The sequence below is a fragment of the Leptonychotes weddellii genome, unplaced genomic scaffold (assembly GCF_054177405.1).
Source record: "Leptonychotes weddellii isolate Sample4059 unplaced genomic scaffold, ASM5417740v2 HiC_scaffold_6769, whole genome shotgun sequence".
Taxonomy (NCBI): Eukaryota; Metazoa; Chordata; class Mammalia; order Carnivora; family Phocidae; genus Leptonychotes; species Leptonychotes weddellii.
In genome coordinates, this window is record NW_028036942.1 from 1 (window position 1) to 9,927 (window position 9,927).

At 61.4% G+C, this 9,927-nt stretch overlaps 1 protein-coding gene across 1 annotated transcript; it reads right to left on the reverse strand.

Moving 5' to 3' along the window:
* Positions 1-209: 209 nt before the first annotated feature.
* On the reverse strand, positions 210-6,417 carry LOC102736043 (inactive polyglycylase TTLL10). Its single transcript, XM_081811281.1, is given in 11 exon segments — positions 210-607; positions 1,291-1,462; positions 2,373-2,544; positions 2,864-2,949; positions 3,459-3,530; positions 4,310-4,439; positions 4,624-4,742; positions 4,867-4,995; positions 4,997-5,159; positions 5,692-5,976; positions 6,237-6,417. Coding segments are annotated over 11 exon segments (1,695 nt in total). The 3' UTR covers positions 210-421.
* Between the last annotated feature and the right edge of the window lie 3,510 nt (positions 6,418-9,927).

A 9,927-nucleotide genomic window follows, 5' to 3' on the forward strand; every position in this document is an offset into this window, starting at 1 on the left:
AGAGGGAGGGGGAGGGAGAGAGTAAAGGAGAGAGGGAGGGAGAGGGAGAGTGGGAGGGAGGGAAGAAGAGGGAGGGAGGGAAGAGGAGGGAGGGAGAGAGGGAGGGGGAGGGAGAGGGAGAGTGGGAGGGAGGGAGGGAGAGAGGGAGGAGAGAGAGAGGGAGGGGAGAGGGAGAGTGGGAGGGAGGGAGGAAGAGAGGGAAGGAGAGAGAGGGAGGGAGAGAGGGAGGGGAGGGGGAGGGAGGGAGGGAGGGAGGGGGTAATGGGAGAGCCCCCAAGTGGCCAGCTGCCACACTCACTGCTTACATGCACACACACTTGACACACACTTTAGTACAGATACAACCCCCAGGAACGGGTGAGCACCTCGTGCCCAGCACCCGCCCCCACCCCCGTCCCCCCACTATAAAGGGTCTTGACCCTTAGCCCCCTCCCCACAGGCTGGTGTTAGGGAGGAGCACACGGACCGTGAAGGTGGTGAAGACCCAGTCTCTGGGGAGCCCCTTGGTCTTCCTGAATTTGTCGTTGATGTGGCGGTTGAGGCGGTCCATGCTCCACACTGTGTCCTCCTTGAGCAGCACGTACAGGGGACTCTTCTTCTGCATGAACTGGGGGGCAGTGCGGCACCTGGAGACCACCACTCCAGGACACCCAGAGGCTCTGCCCCTGCTGAGGGCCCCCACAGAGAGCCCCCACTCCCCCCCGACCCCCCCCCCCGCTACCCCAGCTACCCCGCCAGTCCCCAGAGGCCCTGCTCATCCCAGGACGCCCTGCAGTGACCCTGTCTGCTGAGACCCTCTCAACCATCAAGTGTCCCACAGATCCTCGTGAAGGCCGGCCCCCACATAGATCCTTCTCATTAAGACCCTTTCAGAGACCTCTGCGCACAGGGTCTCTCCACTGAGGTCCTCACAGACCCCTCCCCGCTCATTTCCTACTTAACCACCTGGCCCTCGGCTCACCCCCTACCAGGCTCCGCCTCCAAAAGGCCCAGCATTGGCCCTCCATCCATCACCCACCGGGCTCCACCCATCCCCACCATGACCACGCCCCCTCGCAGGGCCCGGCCCCGTCCTAAATCGTGCCCTGTCCTTGGCCCGTCCCTGAACCCATCTCCCCAGAGCGGGCCTGGCGTCCAGTGGCCTCTCACCATCAAAGAGAGTGGGCCACCTCCCGGCCTGCGCCACCTCTGGGCCTGAGCTTCAGTTTGTAGCTTAACTCCCCTCTGTGTTCCAAGCAATGATCTTGTCCCAAGGCTGCAGAGAGGCCCTCATCTGTGGGGTACCCTTACCTGGTTGGTCAGGTGGCCGCTGAGGTCGCTGGAATGGGGGTCATAAAGGCTGAGGGTGAGGCGGGCATAGCCATGGCCAAAGAAGACCATGTACGGCATGGCACAGGCAATGAGCAGGTAGGAGCGCACATCAAACTTCTTCCCATCCAGTAGCAGGGGGTTCTGGATGTACCTGGGGGCACATGGGGGCTGAGCACGTGGCCAGCATAGTCTGTGTCTCCTGGCCCCCACCTGGGCCCAGACCAGGTCCTCAGCACCACTTGTCCCAGGGATCTGTGGGCTCTCTCTTCTGAAGGGACATTTCTGAGCCTGAACAGTTCAGGGAATTGGGAAGGAGGGCCTGGCCCCTAAATCTCAGGCCACTGCACGTGTCTGGAGTGCCCCCCAAAGTGCAGTTTTCACTAGGATCCCTGAGGGTGGGAGCAGATTGGGCCCCTGTGGGCAGGGAGGACTTCCTGGAGGAGGGAGGGCTGACACTGGGCCTTAGGGTGGATGGCCAGGAGGAGACATCCCAGGTGGAAGGAGCTGTAGGTCTAAAGACCCAGAGGGCCAAAGGGAGGGGAGGGGCCACAGACAGCAGCTGTGGCAGAAATCACACTGGCAGATGGGGAGGTCAAAGGGACCTACTGGAGACCAGATTGCTCTCCTCCACCTCCCCGTGGGAGGCTGAGGGTCTGGACCCCGTCCAGAGGCAGAGGGAGCAAGGGAGGGGTGGTTAGCTCTGGCTTCAGGCCTGAAGGCTGGGGCTGGCTGGGCTGGGGATGGCAGAGAGGCTGGCCTTCCTGCAGGACAGGACAGAGGGGGCAGGGCCCAGGCTGGGGAACAAACTGACCAAGACTTCCCTGTCCCTACCCCATGTCCAGGAGCCTGTGTGTGTGTGTGGGGGGCATCTCCTCTGCAACCCTGACAAGTTGTGACACCCCACCTCTGCCGGGTACACAGGGGCCCAGCTGAGGGCACCACAGCTTTCCATGACCAAGTACTCCTCTATGGGCCCTGTGACCCCCACCAGCTTTCCCAGGAACCAGCGGGACCCATGGTCAGCCCCACCCTGAACGCCGCCCCGTGCCCATGCCCAACACCTCTGCACGACCCGCGCCTGACGCGCCCTGAAAGGCATCTTGCGGTAGATGGGGTCGTCCTCGATGCTCTGGGTCTTGACTTTCAGGGCGGCGACTTCCTCCTGGTTCCTCAGCAGAAAGATGCCTTTGCCCTGGTTGGAGGCCGTGGGCTTGCAGATCCATATCTGATTTTCTGTAGGAAGAGCCGCCTGAGCTTCTGGCTGACCCCGCCCTATCTGACCACGCCCAGTCATGGCCTGGCCACGCCCCGTAGTGACCACGCCCAGGGCCCAACCGCCCTCCCGGCCGTGGTCCCGCCCCCTGCCAGGCTCCGCTTCCACAAGGCCCAGCCTTGACCCTCCCACCTATCGCCCACCGGACTCCACCGGTCCCCTCCATGACCACGCCCCCCCGACCTCGCAGGGCCCGGCCCCGCCCTAATCGTGCCGGGTCCCTGGTCCGTCCCTGAACCCATCTCCCCAGAGCAGGCCTGGCGTCCAGTGGCCTCTCACCATCAAAGAGAGTGAAGAAAGCCTCTCTCTCGTCCCTGATGTCCAGACGATAGGTCTCTGGGAAAAATTCTTCCATTTTCAGGACCCTGGGGGAGCAGGGAGGTGGGGAGGACACAGGGAGGGCTGTCCCCTCCCCCAAGGCTAGGCCAGCCAGCCTTTCCAGGGGACTGACCTGGGGGCAGCTGGAGGACAGTGTCCACTGGAAAGCTGGTTGCCTCTGTCCCCCAACCCCAGCTGTTCCGTCTGCACGTTCTCTTCCCTTGCCAGGAGCACTCTTTTCTGGGTCCTTGCTCACCTGGCTTCTCTACAGGCTGCAGGCTGCCTCACCCACACCCTGGCCCCTCTCCCACCTCACCACTGCACTCCAGCCCACACTGGCTCAGGCATTGTGAGCGGACTGTTCAGAGCTGTGCCCCCAGGCCAGGACAGTGTCCAGCATGCAGTGAGTGGTCTGCATGGGTCCCTGAACACCCCGGCCTAGTCCAAACCTCTTCCCCTGGCCTGGGGGTGCCCTTTAACCCCTTTTCATCGACCACCAGGCCATCCTTCAATTTAGGGCAGAATGGCTCTTTCCAGCTGGGCTGAATGCATCTACCTCTGTGGCCTGAGGCATCCTGGGCTGGTCCACGTGAGCTCCTCAAGAGCAGATGCTGTGTCCTTTATAGATCTGTACCCCAGAGGGAGGTCCTGGCCTGAGTGGCCACCCAGTAGTGGGTGGAGAATGGATGGATGGGTGTTTGGAGAAGTGAATAGGTAGGGATGTGGATAGGTGGGTGGTTGGATAAATGGATTTTGGATGGAAGTAGGTGGATGGGCAGGTGGTCCAGTGGATAGATAGATGCTTGGAGGGAGTGGGTTAGAGTTGTTGAAATGCGTAGGGTGGCGGTGGATGGCTGGACATGTAGATGTAAAGGTTATGTCATGGATGGCCAGGTGAGTGGGTGGGCTGCCTGCCTGGTTGGGGGTGGATGGGGGTGCGGGGGGGACAGATGGTGAGCATTGGTTGGATGGACAGGCAGATGGGTAGGTAGTTGGATGAATATGCCTGGTGGCTCAGGCACAGCTGTGTGGTGGGTGGGGGACGGGGAGCAGAAGGAGAGTGGTGTGGGAGGGTCTGGGGAATGGATGTGGGTGGGTGGGCCACAGTGGGGGTGTGTATAGATCACTGGGTGGTCCGTGGGGGTAGGTGGATGGATTGGTTGGCAGGTGTTTGGGGGTGCATGGATGGAGACGAACAGACAGAGTGGTGAGTGGATGGATTCCAGGGAGCGTGGTCAGGACCAGCGATGGACACGTTGGCTGGGTGGGAGTGGGGCCTAGAAGAGGGCGGGGGTGGTTCGTGGGATGGGGGGGATGGGGTGTGTGGATGGGTCCTATTGCTCTGAAGGACACACAGGTGTGCGGTGAGTTGACAGTGGGGGCCCGGGGGGGCGGGGGCAGGCTTACTTGGCCTGGGCACATGGTGATGTCTTGTGGATCTTGTTCACAACCCTTGAGTACTCCCTCAGGGCACTGAGCAGCCCGATCTTGGTGGTGAGGAGCTTGTTGTTGGGGATCTGGTACAACAACTGCTCGCCTGGCAGGGGCAGAGTCCTGGCTGGCATGTGGTGCTGCGGGGCCCGGGCTGCCCAGGCCGCCGCAGCCTCCCGCCTTGGCCCCCACCTCCCGGAATGGAGGGCAGTGGCACCACTTGGCCCCTGGCTCTGGACCAGGAGGCTCTTGCAGGCTGCAGGCCAGAGCCCGTGGCCCCTCCCCTCTACCTTCCCGGAAGCGGTAGTAGTTGTCTCTGCACTTGAGCTCACACCACGTCAGCTTGCAGTCCTCATGCCGGCTGTCCTGGACGCGCTGCCAACCCTTGCCCCTGCAGTAGGAGCTGATTCTGCAGGGGCACAGGGGCAGTGGTGACCCTGGGGGCCTTGGAGACCTGGGAGTGGGTAGGCATGCCGGGGGAGGGGATGCGGAGGCCACAGGCAGCAGGGCCGAGCCTGAGGCCCCCCACTCACATGGAGGCCCCGTTGGTGCCTCCGATGTAGAAGTAGGGCCCTTGCCCGATGCTGTGGGGCTGTTTCTCCCCCTCTGGCAGGTGCCTCTCCAGGAGAGCGGCCCGAGGCCTGGAAATACCAGTGTCGTCCAGGAGGTCTGTGGGCAGGTGGGGGGTCAGAGGCTCTGGCCTGGCTGGAGGCTTTCCTGTCCCCTGGCCCTGCCCCAAGCCCACCTGCATCCTGTCCCAGCTGGCTTAGTGAGTGCAGGACCTGCTCCTCCTTGTTGCTCCCCATTGGTCTCTCATGGGCCCAGCCTGTGAACAGGGTGGGTTCTGAGGCAGGGCCTGGGGGAGGTGTCCATCCTGAATCTGGCCATCCTGCCCATTTCTAGCAGCCCCTGGGCGGTCCCCCCAGCCATCTGGGCCCATCTCAGCCCAGGCTGAGTCCTGACCCGTGGGCCTGAACCTGTCTTGGGCAAGAGGGGAGAGTCATCACCATTTAGGGCCAGACTTGGAGTGGGCAAGGTCCCTGCTTACCGACAGGGCAGGGGCTCCGTGCAGAGAGGGCTAGGGCTTGCGGCTGGAGCCGGGGGGGGGGTGGGGAGACATGTGCAGGGATGTGCCCAGGACAGTGGGGGTCACAATGTCTATCATGATGTCATGGGTGACCCATGTCAGGCAGGGGAGATGGATCCAGCCTGTCCTGGACAGCGGCTGGGTTCTGGGGCCAGCAGGGGCAGTGCCTACTGTGCCCATCAGGGTGGCATGCCCAGACTGCGAAGTGCCGCTGTGTCCCCTCTCTGTGCCTGTTCAGACCCCGGCTCTGCTGTTCTCTGCCCTGCTCAGCTGGCCCGAACCCCGCACCCAGTGCATGGCCTTCTCCTAGCCCCTCTCCTAGAGAATGGCCATGTGTGGTCCGCCCCTGGGAATGCCTTCCTCGGGGGTGGGACGCCTGCCCCAGGGAGGCACTGGCCTGGGGTGGGGGTGGAGCCAGTCCCAGGGCTGCATTCACCTGGCACCCGGGTGTGGCTCCGCCGGACCCCTGCAATCCTGGACCGCTTCCCCCTCTTCCCACTGACGTGGGTCCGAGTGGGTGGTCCCCGACGGTGGATGAAGTGGGTGTGGCTTCGGGCTGCAGGCGCGGGAACGCAAGGGCGGGGGCACCTCTGGGAAGACACCACCCCCACCCCTCTGTGGGACCTTTGAGCAGCCCATGGTCCTAGCCCTGGGGAGGGGTGCCGCCTGGGATCCTGGACTTGGGCTTCTGCTTGCGGCTGGCTTCTGTCTCTGTGGTGACCGTAGGGCCTGGTGCCCTGTGCAGGCAAGGCCGTCTGCGCATCCTGTCTATCCCAGGCGAGGCTTTCCCTGCGGGGGCCGTCTCTCTGGCATTGCCATGCTTGGCCTCCGTGGTGCTGGCTGTAAGGAGGGCCGCTGTCAGGTCTCTGGGGCCTGGAGGGGCACCCTGGCCCCAAGCGGTGCCTCCCCGAGTTGAGGGTGGCACTGTGATGTGGGGCTTGGCAGTAAGGTGTCCAGCAGCATCCTCGTTGGCTCCGGGCCCTGCCCCGAGGACCATGTCTCCTTTTGAGCACCCTTTCCCGTGTGGCCAATTTGGGAACATTTCAGGGATTGTAGCCATTCTTTGATGGGTCCTTCCCAATTAGGGGCCTGCTTGGGAGGTGAGGACTTTCTAAAGGATTGAAAAAAGATAAGCAGTGGAGAGGCCAGCACACTGTGGAGTTGGCAGGACAGAGAAAGGACAAGCCAGGTGCCAGCAGATCACTCTCCAGAGAGGACAGTCACTTTGCAAGCAAACCAGCTGGTCACCCAAGAAATGCTTTAGTCCCCACTTAGGACAGAAGAGGAATAAACTCTGAATAGCTGTCAACATGATTATGGGAGCTGGGCTGGTAGCTGGGGTTGGGCTGAGGATGGGCTGAGTGTGGACCACCCAGGGTCCCTTGCCCCAAGCCCTGGCCCACCCAGAATGGGAGGGCTCCTTGGAGGAGGCTGAGTGTGGGGGCTGGGCCCGGCACGGCATGGCTGGGGGGATACAAGCCTGCTGAAAACAGGGAGAGTGCATGCATGTGCGTGCCTGGCCTGGAAGACCCCGGTCCCCTCCCACTAGGCTCCCAGAACCCAGCAGCAAGTCCCAGAGTCCTGCTGGGGGTATGGACCCCCCGACCAAGATACAAATGTTCAGTACCATCCCTCAGGACTCTTGAGTGGCCCCGAGGGCCCCCCGCCCCCAGGTGTGAGAGCTGCACACACACACACACACACACGCAGGCACATGGACACAGTCACACACGTGTGCACAGGAAGTGGAAACGAGGGGGAGGAACGGATGACGCAGAATCCAAGGAAGCCAAGCCCTGGAAGGGGCTGGGCTGTGAACAGGAGACTGGCCACTCCCGAGAGAGGGTTGGCTGCGGTCAGAACAAAGGGACACGGAATACGAAAGGGCTGGTGGAAATTAAAAATGCAATAGAAGCGTTGGAAGTTCAAGGAGATGGCGCAGGAAGAACACAAAGACGGGAGTGGGAAGGAAATCGAGTTAAGCCGGCATCTGTGGGGGACCTGGCGCTGGCCTGGCAGGGGGGCATCCAGAGCACCAGGGGAAGTTCCTGGGCAGTCCAGCTAACCCATCCGTGCCTCCCTTTCTTCACCTGTAATGGGGGCTGGGATGGGGCTGCTGGGAGGACAGAGGGCTTCTGACACGTGTGACACACGTCAGTGTGGGCTCGTAGTGGCGATGCTGAGGAGGGCGCGGTGGCATTTGGGCACGGCTAGGGAACGGCGGGAGACAAGTGTAGAACAGGGCGATGGTCAGCTCCAGAGGGAGAGGACCGTGTGCGGTGCTGGGGGGTGGTGTGCAAGGGACTGGGCCCCGTCCTCCAGCGTCCAGAGTGGACGGGTATGTAAGCAGAGTGGCGTGCGGGGGCTCCGCAGGACCGCAGAGCCCAGAGCCGGAGCTGCTGCCTGCGGCTGGCTTTCCTCCCTCTGCGGGCACCCCCTTCACCCCGGCTTTACCTTGACGAAAGACCTGCGTTAGTACCTGCTTTTGTTAACTGAAAGAAGTCTGAAGAGGATATTTGCTTTTAGGAAAAAAGGCAAAAAGGGAAAATGGCGTTCAGCTGTTTTGCAGACAGCCCTTGCAGAGGCAGCCAGCAGCTGGGCGGGGCTGCTCAGCCCCCTCCTGGGGGTCAGCCCCCTCCTGGCCCCAGAGCCCTGAGCTGTGTCTGTGGGCCTCTGCGCTTTATCTCCGTTCAGGTTGTGCATCCATCAGCAAGATGTATCCTAACATACCAGAAAAGCCTAAGGAAGGTTACTTTGGGGTCTGGGAATGCTAAGGTTTTTTTGCCCCGTATAAATTAATGGAAATTGGCTCTTTGCTTTATGCCATCTCGGCTTAGGAAAGGCTTCAGAGGAGTGCCCTACTGATAGTGGGAGAACCTGTATTTATTACTCTCACAAAGAGAATTAAATAAGGCATGCGTTACCGTTTCTTGTCATTCAAGTTAACAAAGATTAAGAGAAAAGAAAACAGGACCCTGGTGTGCACACAGGTGGCGGATGGCGGTGTCTGTAAGCGGCTGGCGGAGGGTAACGGGTGGGAGGGTGGCGCGCGGGCATCAGGCCTCTCGGCTCTGCGAGCCTTCGGCTCTAGCGCTTGCACTTTTCAGAGTTTCTCTGAAGGACGGAACTCTAAATACAGAAACAAAGCTTTATGCTCAAAGACGTTCACGGCACGCATTTATCACAGGGTCACGGGATGGGAGCCCCGGCCGTGAAGGAGGGCCACCACACACTCCATAAGGGCCGCGGAAGCAGGGGAAAGCTCGACTTTAGAGAAAATTTTGAAATAAACTTTTTACCTGGTCAGGTAAAAAGACCGGCAGGAAACGGCACCCCAGTATGATGAAAGGAGGACCCTGGTGAACCTGAAGAAAATGTCCAAGAACAGGAGGAGACGTCAGTGTCCCGCCATGCGTCTTCTCCCAAAACACACGTTTGTCCTCATGCGGTGCTAAGGAGGTGCTGACATTGTTGGATGGGCTGGGGGCTCCTGGCCGGGGGCAGGCTGTCTGGGATGATGCCCTTTGGGGGGTGGGTCCGGGGAGACAGACCTAGTCCTGGGCAAAGGGGCTCTTCCTGAGGAGCCGCCACCCCCAGAAGGCACACCCCTCTTGGCCTGGCCTGGGGGTCTATGACCCTCACGCTGTGGCGCTGGGGGTGTGGACCCTCCGCAGAGGGGGCTCATCTCAGCCAGGGTGCCCCTCTCCTGACCCTCCTTTGTCTCCCTTCTGCTCCTGGGCAGAGTCCTGACAGAACCCACAGGTTCCCTGGTGTCCAGGTGGGGAGGGGGCACAGGACGGCGGCCACGGCCCTCGCGCCCAGAGAGGACTCGCGCTGGTGGCCCGCCTGCCCCCCTTACCTGCCCAGCAAGGTGGTGTGAGCCCTCTGCCAGGGAAACAACAGTGGTGGCCTGGCAACCGTCTCTGGGCAACAGCAACCCAGTGGCCCAGAGGGAAGCAGGGAGATGGGGAGGGGCAGGAGGCCAGGCTCCATGGGGAGCTGGGCAGGGGGCCGTCGGTGGAGGTGGGGGGTGGGGCTGTGGCTGGAGCAGGGGCATCCTGTGCATCGTCCCCACCTGATCATCCCTGAGCCTTCTGAAGTACCCCAAATCCATGCCAGGACCCCAGAACCTGACCCTATAGCAGATTCTGTGTTTCCTAAGCGTTACCTGCTCTATTGCATCTCCCTTTACCACACAGCCTCTCATGTGGTGTCTGCCTGCCAGTCACGTGGCCTTGTTGCCCTCCAGAGTCTTGTGTGGGTCTCAAGGGTGTCTCTGCTTAGGGTGCCTTAACTTGCTTCTTGTACGGCTGGATGGTGGCCCCCAAATGAGTCCATGTCTGAAGCCCCAGAGCCAGCAGATGCGACCTTACTTGGAAAAAGGGTATTTGCAGATGAGATTAAGGATCTTGAGATGAGATCCTCCTGGATTATCTGGTGGGCCCTAAATCCAACGACCAGCGTCCTCACAAGAGGGAGGCAGACAGAGGAGACCCGGGAGAAGCCA